The 21745-nt window shown below is 43.4% G+C and overlaps 1 protein-coding gene across 1 annotated transcript in view; it reads right to left on the bottom strand.

Moving 5' to 3' along the window:
- Positions 1–21745, bottom strand: part of cacna2d2a (calcium channel, voltage-dependent, alpha 2/delta subunit 2a) — a 245439-nt gene that overhangs the window by 16545 nt on the left and 207149 nt on the right. Inside the window, 10 exon segments of the mRNA XM_061256915.1 lie at positions 2800–2874; positions 3103–3164; positions 3675–3746; positions 4316–4387; positions 5836–5910; positions 7236–7310; positions 8425–8490; positions 9489–9578; positions 14277–14326; positions 20325–20403. Coding sequence (XP_061112899.1) covers positions 2800–2874; positions 3103–3164; positions 3675–3746; positions 4316–4387; positions 5836–5910; positions 7236–7310; positions 8425–8490; positions 9489–9578; positions 14277–14326; positions 20325–20403 — 716 coding nt within the window.

The following is a 21745-nucleotide window of genomic DNA, read 5'->3' as shown; positions in this document are numbered from 1 at the left end:
TCCAAATCGCACAACTGACCCTACTGTACGTAGATAATAACACAAGCTTGTGGTCCTGGAAGCAGTCACTGTGCAGGTTTTCTCATGTGTTTTTATTCTCCTTTTCTGTCTATAAACTGCATCTGAGCCAACAGAACAAAGAACCAACAAAGAATCCTCCTTTGCACATTTTATGCATAATTGTACTATTGTGGGTGTAGATTTACATCAGTGCAGTGCAGTAGTTATGGTCTATGTAAATGACACCGTGGAGTAGAGATTAGACTAATAGTACAGTAGTAATTACGGTCAGACTACTGGTTAGGTTCTGAATTAATAACAGCTTAGAGTAGTTGTTAAGGATAATAGCAGTATAGAGTAGAGGCCAGGATCCTTTAAAGGAGTGTGTATGATGAACAGCAGCAAAGAAAATGTCCCTCAGAAAGGTCAATATCGATTGGAGTAAAATACATAACACAACCCCGAGACTTAGAGAAGGCGGTGAAAATTGAAAAGCCTCCCTTAACCTCTGATGTTAATATTTGACATATGTAAACAATGTTGAGTGTAGGCTTAAAAATGAGGATTCAGCAATGGCACTGCAGGCCACATATGGTGGACAAAATCAAGAAAAGTCAACAATCCTTTAAACAAGATGTATAAAAATATACAAAAAAGCAGTACTGTCACGTAAGTTGAGTCTATAGTTAAATTGTAGACTGGGCCTGACACGGAGAGAGAGAGGAAATCTGGCTAGACAGCTGTATAGAGCAACGTAGATGCAGGTCGACAGTGATGCTGTGAGACTGTTCTGAGAGAGACACTGCTGTCTGTGTGGGTCTGTTAGGCAACTGTCCTTTTGTGCATTTAACATTTCTATAGAGGAGAGGGATACAACAGAGAGAGAGAGAGATTGAGAGAGAGAGAGAATAAGAGACAGAGAGAGGGAGAGATAGACTGGGAGAGAGGGAGAGAGCATGAGAGACAGAGACAGAGGGAGAGAGTGAGTGAGATAGAGAAAGAGGGAGAGATAGAGTCAGAGAGAGAGAGAGAGACAGAGCAAGTGAGAGATAGTGAGAGAGTGAGCGATAGAGAGACAGAGAGAGTGAGAGAGCGAGTAAAAGAGTGAGTGAGAGAGAGACAGAGAGAGAGCGAGTGAGAGAAAGACAGAGAGAGGGGGAGAGATTGAGAAAGAGAGAAACAGATGTCAGCAGAAAGGGACAGAAAAGGAGAAACAAACAGAGAGAAGAAAGGAAAGGGGCATAGAGGAGAGAGCAGTCCTGAAAACAAACACCGTAAGTTACTTGTTGTTTTTGGAAAAAAAAGGAATGAGAATAAATGCTCCAGAGAAAGTGTGAGTTAACCTCAGTGGCGGTGAAGCCCCGCGGGGTTCGGGAGGAGACTGGAGCAGCCTTGGTGGGAGAAACAGGACATGTGGCCTTGAGCGGGTGGGTGGGTGGAGAGTGAGGAAGAGGAGGGTGGGGGTAGGTCTGGTTGGGAGGGTCTCGTAGGCAAGACGGGCAGGAACAAAGGCAAGCAGGCTGGGAACGGTGAGGGAGAGAGGGACGCAGGGAGGGAGGGAGGGAGAGGGAGGTGACTGAGGATAGGAGAGGGTAACAGGGTAGCGGGACAGGGAGTGGGAGAGTAGGTGTGGGGTAAGTGGACCAATATTGAGTATACTTGCCCTTGACATAGATGTATTTCCCTGTGTGGATCCGTCAGAGAAGAGTGAGCAAGAAAAGAAACAGGGGATCGGGTGGGAAGGAGGGGATCACAGACAATATTTTATTCAATTACTATTTGAATAAAAATATTGTGTTCTAAAAAGAAATCAAATCAATTCAGTCATACAGAAATGGAAAGAAAAACACAAACAGAAAATATATGCAGCTTCTTGCAAAGAAGAAGGACAGTAAATGGAAAGGAAACCATCCGCAGAGAAAAAATGAATGTCAGAAAAAAGGAAGAATAATTAAAGACAACAACACCAAAACTGTAAAAAACTACCGTAAAGTAAAAACTGACCAAATGAAATGACAGTGTTCCCGTTGTAACACAGCTGTACTAGTTAAGAGAATGAGAAAAATAGAGGCAGAGAGGAAGAAAGGAGAAAAGAGAGCAGGAATCCCCCCTTTCAGGCCCAAAAAGCACATTTAAAAAAATTAATGTTCATGCAAAAAGAAAAAGCTCTGGGCCACAGAGGGGATACAGAAGTTGGCTGGGGTTGAGGGGAAAGAGGTCTTTTTTCATTGAATGATTCCAAAGCCGATAACCACAAGACAACACAAGCAGTCTAGACATTCTCAAACATTTACAAATCAAAATTTTAAATAACAAAGAACGAGGAACAGAAAAAGTAAAGAGTGAAAAGCATGCATGTTTTCACAGTTTTAAAGACACACTCTCTACACAGCTGCTTCAGAATCATTGCATGGTGGAGAAGAGGCGAGAGCATTTGGCAGAAAAATAATAGCACATTGTCACCATTATTTTCTCACAAGATGTTCAACTCTGTCACACGTTTACACCAGCTTTCACCTTTCTTTCATTACGTTTTTTCTTTCACAGACGTGAAGAAAAAGGTCACCATAGTACAGCACAGCATGAAAACAGGGGGGGGTGGGGTTAGTGGGACATTTTCTCCAGACTGAGACCCTGAGCGCGTTTTCTGTGGTTCTCGCTGGGCGGACACTTGCAGTCTCAAAGAGCCGGTGGGGGGTGTATTAGGGGCGAGGGAGAGAGAAAGGGGTCAGAGGTCGCTGGGGGGGAGAAGGGACGGGGGAGTTAGAAGCCCTGTCAGCTGACCACTGGTACTTACACTGAACCTGAAGGATCTGGTCACTCAGGTTGGCTCGGATGTGGTATTCACTGTAGTTAGGCAGTACCAAACCCAGACTGCAGGGGGCAGCAGTGGTGCAGATGCAGGGGGCAAAGGAACAGAGGATTAAGCAAGTTCAGGCAAACCCTCGATGGGCAAAAACCATCGATTCCCAAATCAACTTCAAAATCAATGACATTCAGCGTGGCAACAATAGGAAAAATAGCATACACTTACCTGCAGGGGGCGCTACAGGGACACAGAACAGTGGCTGGATGTATGCTACACCCACCTCCCTCACTCACCTATAGTCAGTGCCATTAACAGGTGCCCAGTAGTATGTCCGAACAGCCTCATCAATGTACCTCTGCAGACAGGCAGTGAAGGATTCATTCATTCAGCACAGATTCATCATAAGATCCAAACTGTAAACATCTCAGTGGATATTTTCTGTAATACTCTACTTTTAAAATTATGCTACAGTAGCATCTCAGATTAATCAAAATGAATGCAAATCCAAAAAGCTCCAGAATAAAACTGTTCACACTTCTTCTTAACTTCACTGGTGTAGGTAGAAAAACTTCACCCTGCTTATATTTGGCAAAAAGTAAATCTGTTTCTGGCTGTTGGAGATTGCTTTTTGACATTTTCTTAAATGTGAGTGGTGAACAGGAATTTGAATTGAATTTGCTTTCTCCCATAAATCATCTTAATTTATACTACATAAGAATAACAGGTGATGAATGTGATAAATGCTGATAAAGATACAAAGCTCAATACACTACGGTGAGGAGTTGGGATGAACCATTGCCGTGTGCTAAACGGCTTCAGCCAGTAGGTGATGCTAAAGGGATGGGCTCTCTCACTCAAGACTTGCCTCATCAACTGACTTAATGAGCGCTCTAATTGTCTTTTTTCCTGTTCTTCCATTGATCATATCCCGCCGGATCTGATGAAAGACAACAGAACACAAGAATTTAGGATCTCGCAAGGCAAATGAGTATGATGCACATTTACATAGCTACGTATATTCATACACTATTTATACAACTGTGGCTCACGTCACGTATCAAAATAACATAACATTTTACTGACAAAAAGAGCCGTCGGCATTTCTTAGTTTGTCTTATTATCATGTCTAAAATAATAATACATAATAACAGGTCTCGGTATGCAGGCAGAAGAGGGAAAAACAGATAGAAATAAAAATCTGTGAGTGAAATATTTTACTCGGGTGTGTGTGTGCTCTTTGAAAGTGATGCTGCTATTTTCCGACAGTGGCTTTGGGTGACATGTTAAGGCAATCATTTTACAAAGGAAATTGAATGGCAAGCACATTGTAACTTAACAACCTGAGGAGGCTGGCGATTATCTTGTGACTAAGTTGTGGAAATTACATAACATCATTTAGTTAGAGCCTCATTGGCCAGAGAGAGATTATGATGCTACAATGACTGGAACATGTGAGAGCCTCATTGGCTGGGCAGAGAGTCTGTCAAAGTCATAGATTGACTCTACCTCCTCCTTGTTCTCATCTTCCAGTTCAGCATCTAGGAAGTCCAGAGTGACAGGCTCTCTGAAATTAATGATCTGAGAATGGAGAGAGAGAATGAGCGAAGGAGAAATCAAGAGAGAAGAAGGAGATTAAGATGAATATAGGGGACATTATTGGACAGATTTAGATTAATGGAGATAGCTGGATTCAACAGACACCAGATATAGACAATGGGAGATGGGTGTAGAATAAGATGTACAAGTATCTATTTAAAACATCTTCTAAAAAGACACCGGTGCATTGCTTACTATTACTAGTCATGAAAGGTCTTCCTCTAGGCTCAGCTGCAGTATGAAACGCTGTACAGTAGATAGTCAAATTTCATTATCACACTCTCTTGTCTTCCCTTTGACCATGTACAGCAAACAAAATCTTGCCCTGTTTGTAGTTCTCTTATCAGAATGGCCAGGCTGCATCTCAGCTATGAATCTGACCATTGCTTTGTGAGAAAAGTTTACAATACAATAAACCAATTCACTTGAAAATTTGTATGGTAAAAAAACATTGTTCTGATGGCACAGTTATTATAATCAATCCTCTGCCATTTTCTAAGTGTCTAAAATGAATATTTTAAGTGTTTTGTTTATCATCGTCATTAATGCTATTCTATCGCAATGAAAGTAATGACATAAACCCACATTACTAGTACCGTCATAAACATTCACTCAAATATATAACAACAATCAATATTAAGGGAACGGTGTTAATGCCATAAATATAAAGCAAGCAGCATTACCACAGTAAGCAAATTAAACAGTATGTCACGAAGCTTTAATTCCAGCCCGTGATTTAACAAGTCTGAAATGCGTAGCACTCCTCTCCCCCTCCCCGCCCCCCGACCTCTCTCTGTCCTCCAGATCCATTTTTTCCTCAATTCACTTTAAGTGCTGTGGTGATAAATGGCAGAAATTAGTTGTAGCACCCTGTCTGCACAGTGTAAAGCATTTCCCCAGTTTGACATAATCAATCTTTACAGTGCTTTCATCAGTGAATTCACTTCATAAAGCAGGACTCACTAACCCCCCCAGCTCCGCCCCTCTCTCGCTCGAGGCCATTGGCCATTCAGAACACACGCTGTCAGACAGGGACGAGCTGCAGTTCTGCTCTATCTGTGCTCCCCGGCTGAATTTCCCCCAGGAACGTCTGCTTGAACGTTAGCTCAATGCAGAATGTGTCATTTTATCCCAAGAAGCTGGTTATGGTTTTCTGTTTGTGTTGTTTGTAATGGTAAAGCAAACAAAACCTATATTACCCTCCGTCATATTTCAGAGGACGTTTCAGATGATGTTTCTGGGTTGTGGTGACATCACGTGAGAACAGGTCACGATACTTGGCTGTAGTGTATGGTATGATATATGTAGCTACTTAATTTCTCCTGCAGTCTATTGTGTTATTTAGTGTTAGCAGAAACGTATCTATCATCTGTCTTCTGGTGCCTCTACATCATTACGCAGTGAAGTGGCTCTAGCCCTGCTGTCCTCACCTTGGGTTGTAGGTTCGGGTGAAGGAGAACATAGCCATTCGGGTCGATGGCGAAGGTGTATCCATTTGCCCCAAGCTGTACGGACAATTCACAAGAGAGGGAAATGAATTTCAGTTTAGCTCTGCGGGGTTCACCCTCTTTCATTCTCTTTCAATTTTACCTCTACATCTCCGCCTGTCTTTCTGCAGCTTTCTTCTCCACGAACCTCATTAGCCCTGATCATAAGGAAGCAAAGTCCCCTTTCATCTCCTCCCCACAGGAGTTCCCTTATGAGTGCCCCCACTTACCCATAAGCCCTTGCTCTTTTAGGGCTTTATTTGTGCTGGAAAAAAACCCCCACAATGCACTGTGCAGCCCACCACACAGCCTCACAACTTCACTGACCAGGCATGTGCGTTATGTGAACGAGGCAATGCAACGTCTATTGCAAAAATCAAAAAATTTTCACGGCATAGATCAGAGGGATCATTTCACAAACTTGAATGAACAAGTTAGGAGGTGGGTTTTTGTCAATTTTACTATTCTCTGGTTTCTTGAAAATTAAGTCAGGTTTAGAGTCAAGTTTATTTCCATGGCAATCATCAAGTATTCTAAACCTGCTCTCTTCAATCCCCTTCAATCAGTGCAATCCCATTCAAATGAGACAGATCTAATAGTTCAGCAAAGAGCTCATCTCCATTAGATTTCCATGGTATGAATTATATACATGAAAGTATATTCTAAATGGAATTTCCAATATACCGCCTTATTACTTATTACGTCTACTGACAGGATTCCTACATACTACTTATGCAACAAGCTGAACTAATATCATTACTAATAAAGAAGACTATGCGACTGTGTTCATCTCCTCTTCTTTACTTGACAAATTCCCTCACTCTTCCTCTCCCCTGCCTGTTCCCACACAGTAACACACTGCTATGAAAACACACTCATCTTAACCTTTTTTCTTCCTCTCTGTCAAAGCCCATGGCTGCCAGGGAGATTTGTGAGGCTTTGTCTGTTGTAGTAGCATTTCTGATAGAAGCACTCATAAAGGAGATGCCTCCTCTAAAAGCCATACCGCATTTCACACAAACCCATACATCACCTGCAGCACTGTGCCGGTTTCACAGCTTATTAGTGCCATGTTAGTTGTCACAGGCAATGTGCCATCTTGGTATTGTGTAGGTATTTGTATCTGATGTGTTTGCTAACAATTTACACTTGAGGGATTGGACTCAGTATCTTGTACCAAGTGCTTAATCAGTTGAAGTCACATGTGCTTAATAATATTGCATGCGTCCACTGTCTATATTTCTTTTCAAGTAAACCAAATGATACATTTTTTGAGTGTAATTTGTGTGTGTGTGTGTGTGTGTGTGCGCGCGTGTGTGTCTGTTCATACGTGAAATACCCACTTTGTATCTTGGTGTAAGCCTCTTGATTTCACTGAGTGCAATGTCCACTCCCATCACTCCGAGAATTAGCTGACTCTGAGAATAGAGAGAACAGAGACACTGATCTGAGAGCAGTAACATTTCTTAGCTATGTATAGTATTATGCATGAAAGAGATCAGATGTTCTGACTTGAGAACAATACTTTCTTTATCCAGGTGTATTAGTAGTTTGTGGATACAATACTTTTCGAACAGTATCTGTGTGTTTGTGCATGCGATAGAGACAGAGCAGGAGAGAAAGAGCACAGAAGACAGGAAAAAATTATTAATTTCTCATATTTCATATAGATATGCCTCCCTCTGGAACCATTTGCAGGCTGTAAACGTTCCCAATCTGAAGTCTATTTCTATTTACATGGAATTTGACCTTTTCCATGCGGTACCTCCAATCTAGGAGAGAGTCACCACCCAGCCTTGCACGAACCTGATTGGCTGGCCCGGGTGAGCTGACAGAGTGACATTTCCTACAGTGTAGGTCACAGTCATGGACGTCACACACACTTCATGAACCGAAGAGGCCAATGCGTGTGTGTACGTGTGCGTGTGCGTGTGTGTAGTGAGGAGGGATTTTGAAAACTAAAGTAATTCCAACTGCGCTCTGCATATTCCATGGTTTTCCTCATCACTCAAAGCTACTTATCTTCTGCTGGCCCAAAACTGCATATTCCTAGATAACAATGACATGTATTTATCTATTTCTACCTGGAAACATTTTTTATTCCTTACTACAGTTTGGAGCAGTGTATTCAGATTTTAAGCACAGGAAATAAAACTCTGAAAGAGCTTAAATGATTAATAAATTGCATAAATGAAAGCTCCATATTCAAGTAACAACATATGAAAAAGCTTCACTCAGCCTTTGTTGAACATCTATGAACACTAGGGGGCAACATTGCACTGATAATACCTAAAAAGAAAATCTTAAAAGTAAATCAAAAAGCCCAACGCCGAAGACATCAAAACAGCAAGATGTCACTGAGTGAGGGGGGAGTAAGACCATGATTTTCACCTTGCCCCCATCTTGAAAAACTTTACCGAAGTACCATCAAGTCTCTAGTTTGTTAAATTATCTTGAACGTTTGTGTGTGTGTGTGTGTGTGTGTGTGTGTGTGTGTGGGGGGGGGGGGGTTGTGTTAGGCCTGTTTCTCACCTGAGAACTCCCGTCTGCAGTGAGGTTGAAAACAGGCATTGTTCCAGTTATCACCAGACCCAGGCCCTGTGCGCACCAGAGAGGAACAGAAGGAACCAAAACCCAGGTCTAATGAATCAAGTGGTATTTAGTCTATAGAATATTTGCTGTAAAATAACAGAAAGACCCAGGGTTTCTCTCTGCGCAAGTGAACAGTTTGGAGAATTAAGCCTACTGTATCAGAGCTGATAGGATCATGACATATTTTATCTTGTGATCTCATTATGTAGCTCAGATCTGTGTTTGCATTAATATTAGTATATAGAGGTTCCACATCATAACCTCACCACCGATTTTTCAATAAGATACAGAAACAATTATTACTCTTCCTATTATTATTAGTCTATGATTAATAATACTGTGTGTGTCTCCTACAAATTTATGTAACATACCCAGCCACTCATTTTCCCTGGGGAGAATATGTGCAGAGCGCAACCCTAATCTAACGCTAATCTAACGTAAGATAAACTCTACATTGGGCTATTTCAGCTCCATGCGTACATCGTGCATCGGAAAGCTTAATCTTATCTTTGTCCTCAAATCCAGTAAATCACTGTATGCTTCTTAACACGGAAGTGGCTGGCTTGCGCCTTACAACTTTCACATTCACATACTTGAATGCGAGCCACAATAAGGTTTCATGGCTTGAAAGGGGCCATGCAAATCAGTATGGCTTGTGTCAGACACGCGATTTCCATTTTGTGCCGCAACCCTTACAGTGTGAACGCAAAGCACCCTAATCCATGCAAATGGACTTTATCAGCGGCATCTTCAGGGGCTCAGACATGCACTTCATTGCTGCGTTTCAAAGCGAAACTCGCTATTATGTCTGTAACTGAGACAAAAGATTGCCAGGATGCCTACAACGGCATGGACAGCTTAAACCTTTTGAGCTTTCAATTCATCCATGTGAAGGCCAAGCTTGGCTAGGGTGCTGTCGCAGCATGGTGTTATTGTAAATATCATTGATAATATGGTTTATTGAAGTTTTTCCGGCGTGGGGGTTTGGGGGGGTATTGTCTCACCAAGGCATCCTGGTACACGTTGGTCCACTGCACCTGCTTGGCTCGGTTTCCCGCCAGCACCATTGGACGGCCCAATACGTCCAGGTACTCCTGTAACATGGATGTCAAACAGGTGTCAAACTCCAGTCCTGGAGGGCCTGGTTTTTGGGTTGTTCTTGGCATCAGTGGTTCATTAAAGTCATTGATTAGCTAAAGAATCCACACACCTTGTTCTCAAGGCCTTAAATGACAGTTGATTGAAAGGAAACCAAAAAAAACCTGCAGACACTGTGGCCCTCCAGGGCTAGAGTTTTACACCCCTGCCTTAAGTAATGCTTGGCAATGAGATGGAGAAAACCCTGCATGCACTAGAAACTCAGCAGTCTTTAATTTATATGTGTTTATTATAGTAAACTGAAAATATCCCGTAGAACCTTCTAGGCCGTTATTCTGTACAACTATGGCTGCATTTAACACAGGCTGTAGTGCCGAAGGCTATCGAAACACCAATCTCAAACAAAAAACAGACCAGAGCCACGAGTACGGCGAAAGAAAGGGACTTGAATTGAGAGAGGAGGCAGGCACCACTCCATTCCACAGCACTCAGAGGAGTGAATGCCTGGCATTCGCTGCTTAAATCGATCCACACAAATAGAAATCGCAGATGTACATGGTGTTTGCCGGAATAAGAGTGTGGTGGTTGGCGGGGGGGTAGGCCGGGTTTGCAGTTGATGTACCATGCAGAGAACATGGAATTACGATAATCAAAAAGCGGTGAAATATAAGACCTCGCCCGCTGTTTTGCCATAAAGTGAGGCGCCCCGGCAGGTGTTACCCATCGCACGGAGACCGCTGGAGGTCATTCAGCCCTGCGTCTGGAGCGCAGCCTCAGGGGATTTCATCCGCGTTATAAATCATTAGAGCTGAGCTATTAAAGCACATTTACACTTCCACACCGTGTGCGCCAGCGGCTCTGCCTGCCACCGCCAGGCTTTGTCAACTTCCTTTTGGAAACAATGTGCTAATCATAATATTTTCTGCTAGTCTTAACATACTGTCTCGGTGACTGCTCCTCCCTGAGGTTAATTGCAGCTACGCTAATGTGGGCTTTTTGTACGACTGCCCATCATCACCATTTCCAGAATCTGCTAGCACTGCTCCCCCGAAACGTGTCGTCATGCCCACATGACACATGACCTCACCAGGTGCTGAGGCCCGTCGACGTGGACTGTGTGTACTGGTAAACTGCAGCATATCAAGGAGCTCAGAATTTCAAGTCATTAATAAAACCCTCAAGAGGCTAATCACCCACTAAAATAGACATGTATTTATTGTACAAGGCCTTTTCATAGCTCTGCCCTTGTTGCTAAATTTAGAAAGAAAAAAAGGCAAGTGGTAAATATAACATTAGTTACGCTAATGCTTAGGCCCAAGATTTTCCTGCTCATTTCACTCGTTTTCCTTTTATTGATGCGGCTCCTTCTCCTATCCATCTTGCACTGCTCCATTATCATGGCAGATAATTACCCAATCACTTCTATTTAAGGATACGCGCAGTAGCAGGGGGCCCGAATCTGGTGCGAGCAACGCATGCTACTCCAAATACCCCTCCCCCCCAGCCCTAACTACAGCGGGAAATCTACAGCGGGGTCTGTGGGTTTAAAAGCAATGCCTCTCCCTGCTTTATTCATGCTGCCAGAACCAAGGTGCTGACAAGCGGAACCTATTCTATTATTAGCTCACTAAAGCTCCCATTTAACGCACCACCAGGAGATTTTTCATTCAGATGATGACAGGCGGACCTTTTCGGGGGGTGCAGGGAAAATTTACCGGCTGACTGGAACAATCTTGGAAACATGAAAGTCAGTGGCCAGAACCCCCCGTGGCCGGCTGGCAATTAGCACCGAGACAGAGACAGAGCTAAATCTAACGGTCCTCCTCAGCACAAATCACTCTCGTGCCAAGGAAAATAAAGGGAGACAGATCAATGATACATGACACAGTTAGCAATACTTAAATATCTCCAGCAAAACAAAGGCCTCGTGGTAACGTCTGTGACGATGTAGGGGGGTCATAGGCCGTTGAGGTATACGTAGGTGTCATGCAACAGCAATGCTAAAAGTATCCGTTATGTACTTGCAAACAAGCAGCGCTACAAAGTAAGGTATAGCGTAAGAGATAGAAAATAATGTAGCTCTTAGACAATGTAATTGCATTGCAGTACGTAACGCAGTGTAAAATAACGTAAGAGTGGCTGACAGTGAGTGGCACAGTGTGGCAGTGTGGGTGCATGCTTCATGCTGTGACACGTGCAAATCCAGCATTATTGCTGCACCTGCTGGAGGAAACCTATTAAAATAAGTGGCAGATATTAGAATATAATTATGCCTGGGCTAATGGAACAGCTGAAAAGTCTATTCTGGGGGACTGAATGGTTTCGCTTGAGCCTGTCAGCCTCCATCCCTGCGTGCCTTGTAGCCCTGGGGAGGCTGAGCGGAGAGACAGAAAGCCAATCTATAACCTGCACCTTCCCTCACCACAACCAGCAGCCCCCGACACCAGCACCCCCCTGCGCCGCTCAATCCATTTTTCATGAATAAACTATCAATAAAGTTATTACAGTAAGCCTTGGAAAGCCGTTTTCTGCCGTGTGCCAGGTGGATAGGGCTGGATTTGGCAAGGCTGCGGGCGCAGGTCCCTCCACACCTCAGTGGTTATTGGAGACCTGCTGTGGCATGGAAGGACAGTTTTTGAGTGGTCTCTCTATCTCTCTCACCCCAGTGATCCCTGCTCTGTGCCTGGTGAGTTATTCAGGTAAAGTCAAGTTCGATTTTTTTTTTGGAGGGTGGGGGATTTAGGCCAGTTTATTCCACTAGAGACACAAGTGACGGAAAGCAATGTCATTGTTTTCAGACAACATTCATGTGGCACAGCACTCATGACCCGGTCAATAAAAGGGCAAGTGAGCTAATCACTGGGCTGTTGAGTGCCCCCTGTATCCAAACAGGCCCCCTCATGTTCCTGCTAGGTATGGGCTGGAAAGAGAGATCTGTACTCTGATAATGAGACCCTCAAAATCCTCTGTCAGATTATGCAGAAAAATATGAAAATTGCTCTCCATCCTACACACATTCCCCTCAATATTTTAGCTCAAAGGTCTTGTGGACCTTTGCAAAATTTAACTACTTGTATCCATAATCACTGCAATGTATAATTATCTTTTTTAAGGGTTTAAAGCAGGTTTGACCTGAAAATGAGCTGGCAAACCCCTGTAAATGAAGATATGGCAGCAGCTTATGCATCATACTAAAGCATTTAACGTTTGTGTAACAAGGATAAAAAGGAAATAAACTGTATTTACACGACTCAATAAAGGCTTTACAGGATGCAATAAAGCGAGTGTGATACTAAGGCTTCCACTTTAGAGGAACATATGTGTAGAGGATGGGAAGTAACAGGATTTTTAGAAATACCAGGACATTTACTGTGGTGGTCTCATTGGAACTCCAGTAAAAAAAAGGTTAATTCAGATTTTTTGGGGGAAAGCCTTCCTAAGGTGACCTACAATAAAACACCAAAACAAACACCTCTGGCTTTGGGTGCACTGGTTATGGGAAGGTGTGGTCTTTGGGTGAACTGACTGAGAGAAGGTGTGGTCTTTGGGTGCACTGGCTGAGAGAAGGTGTGGTTTTTGGGTGCACTGGCTGAGAGAAGGTGCGGATTTTGGGTGCTGGCCAAAGCACCTGGCAAAAGCCTGATCCCCAAAGACCAGAGTAGAGACATTCTTGGCAGTACATCACCTCCAGGATGGAAAGCTAAGCTGATCCCTAGTCGGTTTGGTGCCAAATGAACTGCTCTGCGGTGGGTAACTAACCAGTGTCCTCGTGTATCAGCGTTCAAGGACGTTTACTGCGATTGTCACTCCCACATGTGTGCATGCATGCACACGCACAGAAACGCAGGCACACTCTTAGTTGCTAGGCGAAGACAAAGTGTAGTTTTGTTACAGTCATGCAATAGTATGTATCATCTGTATCTCAGTCAATATAATCAATGTACTATCTATGGAACAGCAATGTACCCGCCGACTAAGCATTGTGTTTTACTATAAAATGTGCAAAATTTGAATAAGCTTTAAAAAGCAACACAGGCATCCCATTAAGCCCAGAACATCTTAATCCACCTTCTTCTTCCTCTCCCTCTCCTTGTGAGTCTTCTCCCTATTTCTCTCCCCCCTCTCAGCGTCTATCTCGCTCCACTCCCTGACACCTCAAACTCTTCTTTTCCCTCCCAGTCTCCCCATATCTCTCCTTCTCCCTCACCTTTACACTATTGTTCTTTGCTTCTAATGCTTTCCATCTCTCCATCTCTCTCCCCCTCTCTATCACCCACTTCTCTCCCTCTCGCGGCGTAACCTCGGGAGGTTGTACAGTGTGGAGAGAGGCTCAGTGCTGATTAGACAGAGAGAGAGCTGGATTAATTAGCTGCTTCTTCCCCTCCCCTCCCCCCTCAGGCATCTGGCTGCACAGTAATCAGGGCAGAGTGAGGGCATATGGGCATGCTGTGGCCCTAACCCCTCAAAGCCTTGTTACGCTGCCCTGGACATCAGTGCAAACACCAGGCATCTCACAGAGATGTCCATATTACACTGGAAGGGTATAGGTCGGTGCCAAGTGCATGCGTGTGCGTGTGTGTGTGCGTATGTGTGTTTGTGAATGTACAGAGTGGGGCACAGCTGGGTCACTCTCTTTAACCTCAGCCCACACTGACATCTGTGTTTGGAACTGTGCCTTAATACACAAGACTGACCTGCGTGTTGATTCTGATGGCGCCAATGGATGGGATCTCGAAGTAGTAACCTGCAGGACAGAAAGAAACACTCAATGAATTTAAAGACGACTGAACTGGTATCAGAGGATCATACAGCAGCTGAAATTCTTAAACATCAGGGAATGTTATTTTGGAGAGGATGATTTTAGTTAGTGATACTATATCCAATAAATGTCCTGATCAAAGCAGTTCAAAGCCTTTTCAAATTCAAGGTAGTGTATATTATTTTTATTAAGATTCTTTAATGAATTAACTTTCACATTTGATATTTTAGGGCCATTTCATCAGAGGGGATTAATTCATTAATTCATTCATTATCCTAACCCGCTTATCCTGAACAGGGTCGCAGGGGGGCTGGAGCCTATCCCAGCATACATTGGGCGAAAGGCAGGAATACACCCTGGACAGGTCGCCAGTCCATCGTAGGGCACACACACCATTCACTCACACACTCATACCTATGGGCAATTTAGACTCTCCGATCAGCCTAACCTGCATGCCTTTGGACTGTGGGAGGAAACCGGAGTACCCGGAGGAAACCCACGCAAACACGGGGAAAACATGCAAACTCTGCACAGAGAGGCCCCGGCCGACAGGGATTCAAACTCAGGACCTCCTTGCTGTGAGGCGGCAGTGCTACCCACTGCACCATCCCTGCTGCCAGAGGGGATTAATCAAATCAAAAATCAAAATAAATAAAAATTTGCAGAATGGTCTCATATGTAACATTAACAGTTCAGGTTTGCATCTGTTCACCAAGATATTCATTGTAAAATGCTTTTTAACCAGTGGTGCCAAAATCTTTGCATATGACTGTATATCTGTGTTATCTGCACTGCACCTTAATTCAGATAAGGCCATTCAGAAGAACACAAACAATTCACATTTAACATAATCACAATGATCTCTATACTGCATAAGATCACTAAATCAATCACATGATCCCTCACACACTATTCCTACACACACACACACACACACACACACACACACACACACACACACACACACACACACAAGCAGAGTAAGAGATCCCAGAGAGAGATGCTCTCCAAAGGTCCTTGAATGGTCTGTTAGCGGAGGTCGCGGGTGCGTTCCCCTGCCCCATCCATCTCCGCGTGGGGATGAATAAGAACACAGGCGTCAGCCAGTGCGTCACGGAGAGGGCATCTCTTCATCTGCGCCAACGCCACGTCCCACCCCCACAGGGCCACCCACCCCACACGCAGCCTGGGCGTTCATTAGGACAGAGAGCACCACAGCACCTTCAGCATTCTCTCCTTCCTAGGGTGGCTTGCAGGAGTGTGGTACAGTGACAGGACCAGTTTAGGTTAGATCGGACACTGCTGTTCTCTGCTTGCCTGTTCGTTTTTGTGAAAGATAGCTTCCACGATATGACGTATATGTGAGAGAAACTGATATTTTGGAGGATTTTTTTTGAGGGTGGTGAGTCGATTTGACTGACATTAAATGAGGAGGGGGAAGCAGACCCGTAGCCTATGGCTCTCGGGGGAAGAATACACACCGCTGTGTGAAAGAATATTGATTGGAGGGGAATAAAATATTGACATTTGATCTAAGTACAGACGCGCCGGTACACGATTACGTCAACTCTCGTAAAATCTAGTTTTCAAGGAAGTAAGTGGAAAACAACTTTGGTGTGAAAATATACAAGTATTACAATTTTATAATTCTTTTGGAATATACTGTAGACTTTCAGACGTGTTTGTATGGTTATGAAGAATTGACTAAATTGAAGAAAAAGCTCATTTTGATTTCAGTGTGTTTTTGAAGAGACACACTGGGAAACGCGTGAGGCTCAGTGCTTCAATGACAACCTTGGTGTTCCTCGTCCTTGCTGATGTATTTATTTGTCTTTCAGGCGAGAGTCTATTTGGAATGCAGAGTCTGTCTGTGCCTTGCAGAACCGATTAGTTAAAACAATGCTGGCAAAGTCTATGAGGAGCAACTTGCTGGGTCAACAGCCACAGCTCATGAAAGTTATTATGGTGTGAAGTGTTTGTACAGTGAGTGACAGAGTGCAGGCACCATCCAAGGAAAGTTAAGGAGGCAAGACGGGCCTATCTTTGTAAAGGCGTAAAACAGAATGTAATTCATACACACAGGCACGCCAAACACACATGCACACATTTGCAGTCTGCAGTTGTAAACAGCTGTCCTGGTGAGTGATAGATCTATGACAATGAGCACCTTCTTTAGCTAGGAAAGAATCAGTTTCACACAAAGCTCAAAAAAGGCCCACTCCAATCAACCGCCTCATTTCAAATCTTGCTTATAAACTATTTACATTACATTAATGGCATTTGGCAGACGCTCTTATCCAGAGCGACGTAAAGTTGATTAGACTAATCCTCCCCTGGAGCAATGCAGGGTTAAGGGTCTTGCTCAAGGGCCCAACGGCTGTGCGGATCTTATTGTGGCTACACCTGGATTAGAACCACCGACCTTGCGTGTCCCAGTCATATAACTTCACCACTATGCTACAGGCCGCCCACAGTGGCTGAGGCCCTTACCCATGTTATTCATGCTAAACGGGCCACTGTCCATACGGAGTTAATTTTTGTGACACCAGATTAATCTGCAGCAGGCAGAGCAGCACTTTATGTGGTAAGCATTCCTCATTTAAATTTAATGATTATTACTACTTGCTTGGCAGATGCCCTTCTCTAGGTGTACATAGCCTACATTTTCCATTTACACAGCTGGATAAAACACAGCATTATGTCAAGCAATTAGTACCACACTCCAGGTAACAACAGTACGACTGTATCTCATCTAGCCATCATATCCAGGGTCGTGTTAACCCAATGGCCAACATGGACTCATCATACCCAGGGTCGTGTTAACCCAATGGCCGACATGGACTCATCATACCCAGGGTCGCGTTAACCCAATGGCCAACATGGACTCATCATACCCAGGGTCGTGTTAACCCAAAGGCCGACATGGACTCATCATACCCAGGGTCGCGTTAACCCAATGGGCATAATGGACTCATCATACCCAGGGTCGCGTTAACCCAATGGGCAACATGGGAAAAAGATCTAACGGGGTAAGTCCAGAGGTTTTAGAGAAGCACCGATTTCTACATGATGTAAATCTCAATATATTGCTGCATTTTCTAATACGTAAATGTGAATTCACAGTAATTGTGTGCTGACTGATACAGTAGGTCTGTGATATGTGGTATAGTAGCCGATAAGGCAGCATCCAATAGGTATATTTTGGCTTTGAAGGAGGCTAATGATTGTGAATAGATAGTGATTATCGATCTCAATGTGACTTTGTAAACCTCAGAATCAGTGAGGCTCTTGGGGCCACACCTACAGTATGCGTCAGCCCAGGCCTCCGAACCCCTTAATGCAGGCCTGATGGCTTTGCTTTTACAAGCTCAATCAGTAACCACTACAGGTATGCCAAACCTTTTATCTGAGAATACAAGCATCATATTTCTAGTTCTGCCACCTTCTCTGCCAATACACTTGTTTGTGTGGACTTGTTTACGACACCTATGGTTATTTAAGCTATTCAAAGGGACTGGAAAAAGGCAGGCAGTGCAGGAGCATAAATTGTATTACTTTGGGACTCTTTAAACTAAATGGATGTAGCAGGGCACTTAAGGAGGTAGGTTTGTGGCTTATTTTTTGCAGATTGAATGCTCGGATGGGAGACTGCTGTTATATGCTTGATGAAAGTACAGTAGCTACTCAGCCTGAATTGTTTCAATAAATGTCCTGCTGTTTAAATGGGCAATATGCAAAAATTAAGCTGTGCATGCCATGTGTATAAGGAGTGGGTAGTGTTCTCTATGAGCTGTCTGTTTTAATGGTTTTCTACAGTGTGGCTGCACTTGGAGACACACAGCAAATGTTCCAGCAAATTTAGAGCACACTCACACACTCAAAGTTACATTATTGTCCGCAGTGACAGCTCAGTACAGCGAGACTTTTGCCAGGTATTTTCTTTTGGTGAATTTAAGAGCCAACAACTTCATGCAGGACGACAAGGCAAGGTCTCTGCAAATTCCGACAGTTTGGTTGTAATTCCATCGCCCGGTGAGTACCATGCTTGGAGAGTTGGAAGAGAGCGGCACTAAGAGAACCTGTCAGTGGAGGAAGGGGGTCAGGCCTGGGACAGAGGTGATCCCACAGAATAAGGTTGGGCCACCACCCCTTTTCCTTCGTTGAAGCCCCAAATCTGTTCATGAATTGTATCATGTTACCACTGCACTGCCCTCACCCTCGCCAAATACCAGGAGCATTGTGGGTGAAGTGCACCCACTCCTACAGTGTACTCATGTATGCGAAAGTGTGAATACTTTCCAAACTACAGGTTACACAGTACAACAGAACAGTTTCTAGCAACTAGAAGAGAGATGGCATGTCTTTGGTCCCAGACAACCAGTAGCCATATCTTTGGAGAAAGGAGAGGAATCCTGACCAGCTGAAAGCCACTGTACAGCGCTGACAGACAGACAAAGAGACAGGAGCACTCTTGCATGCGTACTCAGGCCAGGCAGATTAGCAGACAAACAGACAGAAGGTCTGAGTGAGGGTGGAGATTGTCTGGAAACCCAGCCCTGTAAAAAAGCTCTGAAGATAATTTTGTGCCAAATGGGAGCTTGAATTTTTATTGTGAGTCAAAGCTTTTTTATACCAAAGGCGCGGTTTATGCTCACATTTATCTGCTGCTATGGGAATATAAAGACTGAACAGCCCAACTGAAGCTGTCAAATTGACAGAACTGCAATGTCAAAAAGAAAAACCGTGGTAGCATTACATCTCGTGCAGAAAACCAAACCAAAATAAGGGAATGAGGGGATCATATACCCCCTCCTATCAGCTGCAAGCATGTTGGAGAGCAAAGAGTGCTGCATAATGTATACTACACCAAGAGAGGAGCCACAAACAGCCCCTTCCATATAAAAGCATAGAAATTCCATTAAATACCACCGTAAGCATTATGGAAGCACACATAACACCAGAAGCAGCTTAAATCCATGGCTCGAACCAGCTTTGGTGAATCAGAGAGATGCCTTGGTTATCATGACACAGATTTGTCCGTAATTAATTAGAACTTCTGCTGAAGCACTTGGCTTAATTTTCAATTCATAAATTAATTATTGTCTTTGTGAGTGCTGTTCCATTCCTCCTCAGTAAAACGCTATGCATTAGAGAGATGCTGAAATACAGGAGCTAAAAAAACAAAAAAAGGAAGTGGGAAATATAAGCCAGTGGGGCCTTGTAAGCCAACAGCGAGACCAGACAATATGACCGTCGCGATTGCACTGTCACCCTTAGCCTCACCGCATTCAAATTCAGAAGACCTCTAAAAATGTCAGTACAGCACAGTACATGCAACGGTAATAAACTAACCCTTTGCGCATAGGTCAAACTGTTGGCAAATTCCAATTATGATGCAAAGAGAATTTCTATTTCAGGTAAAGGTGAACTGCAGAATAAAAATGAACACAAAATATTGTCCATCCTTTGGATGGAAACAGAGAAAGTTTATATCAAGACAAAGTAGATATAATAAAGACATTACGGCTGTTATTCTATCAACATTTGTCTATAAGTTTGATTTACAAGTAAATGCAAGCATTACACTTTTTCTCCACAAACTCAGTTTACAGAGTTAGTTTTAGTGATGACCAAACTTGCTGAACAGTTAGCCTTTAATTGTTAGTCAAATGTTGAATCCAAACCTACGACATTTAAAATATGAAAATTAGGTACACAGTAAAATGAAGAGAGGAGTGGTTTTAGTGACCAAAATTGGCCAGTTTAGCAGGCTATTAATATCAGGACGTTTAGCTGGGACAGTGGAGTGCCAGTCCTGTATTGGCAAACTTCATCCACTGTACCACTGGGAGTCACACATGTACATACTGTCGGCAGGAAGAATTGGATGTAGGAGTTCTCTACCACAGCTTTGTCCAATGCACAGTAGTAAAGGCTTTTTGTCTTGTCTAGGGATGCAGTGTAGCCATCACCAACCTCTTACCTTTATTTGCACAAGCGATCCACTGTAAGGGGGTGACATCATAGTTGTGTTGGCCCACAGAGAACGTAAACACTCGCACCTAGAAAGTCAGAGGGTCAGAGATTTTATTAACAATAAAACCAACAACATTAACTCAACATTAACACAAACACATTCTACTAGACTCAGAGCTGTACTACTAAACTGAATTTGAATCAAGATCGACCGGCTCTTTAAAATAATAAGAGAAGGAGAGAAGCATATGACATGGGAAGAGGATTCAACTCTAAAAAGAGAGAGGAACATAGAAAGTAGAAGAGATAAGACAGAGATATTGAGCAGAAAATAGAACATGAGATAATGAAATAGAAAGATAGAGAGCCACAAGGGGATGATGATAACTGAGCTTGGAGGCTACAGAGGACAAGGAGGAAAAGAAGATAGGGCAGAAACAGAGGAAACCTGAGAAATTAGAACATCATTACTTGTTACTACACTCTGTCTACACAACATGATTGTCATGCCAAAACGTCTCCAAAAATGAAGGAAAGAGAGCAAAAACCAGTATGATACAGTAAAAGGCAGAGGAGTCTCCATGAGGAAGATGGAGATTCACCAGGTGAAGACACATTTGAGTTAACAGAGGGAATTTATTACTTTCTTATGGCACAGGGCAAGGTCAATGTGACACTGCAATAGGAACCCACAAGTGGCCTCTGATTATATCTTCAATGCCATGATACAAAAAACATTGATGCAAACAATCCACATAAAAGTGTCATTTTAGGGGTGTCTCGGTGGCGCAAGCTGTAGAGCACTGACCGCATGCTCATTGCGAGCCGTGACGTCGGCGGTTCGAATCCGACCGTCTGACATTTGTCGCATGTCTTCCCCTCTCTCTCGCTCCCATTCTTCCTGTCTCTCTATACTATATACTGTCCAATAAAGCTGAAAAAGGCCTAAAAAATATCTTTTAAAAAAAAGTGTAATTTTAAGCGGGTGTGTATGACCTCTGTGCCTTCAAAAGACACACATGACAACAGGGGAGACTCAATTCATTTGATTGTTTGTCACTGTGTGACCCAACCTCAGCTTTCAGGTGAAGTGCTCTTGTAACTCCTGGGGTTAACCAAGGGTGTCCAAGCACAAAGAGATAATCATTCACACCATCTACCTAGAATGTTTATCCATACGAACATACATTTCCTGGTTTTTCGAAAATTCCCAGTTCTCTCTTCCCTGGCTATGTGACAAGTTTCAAATATGTTTTTCAGATAGCCTAAAACTAATTTCAAGCTCCAATCAGGTATGTTAAATGCTAATGATAAAGCAAAATCATCCTTCAGACACCTGAGATATCCTTGAGGTGTGAGATCAAAGAAAATCCAAGTTATGTGATGTGACTGTGAATCACAGTGAATCCTGCAGACACATCCCCTAAT

This window comes from Conger conger, chromosome 10 (genome assembly GCF_963514075.1).
Source record: "Conger conger chromosome 10, fConCon1.1, whole genome shotgun sequence".
NCBI classification, from domain to species: Eukaryota; Metazoa; Chordata; class Actinopteri; order Anguilliformes; family Congridae; genus Conger; species Conger conger.
Note: the sequence above shows the minus strand (reverse complement) of the source record. Positions and strands in the feature narration are given on the sequence as shown.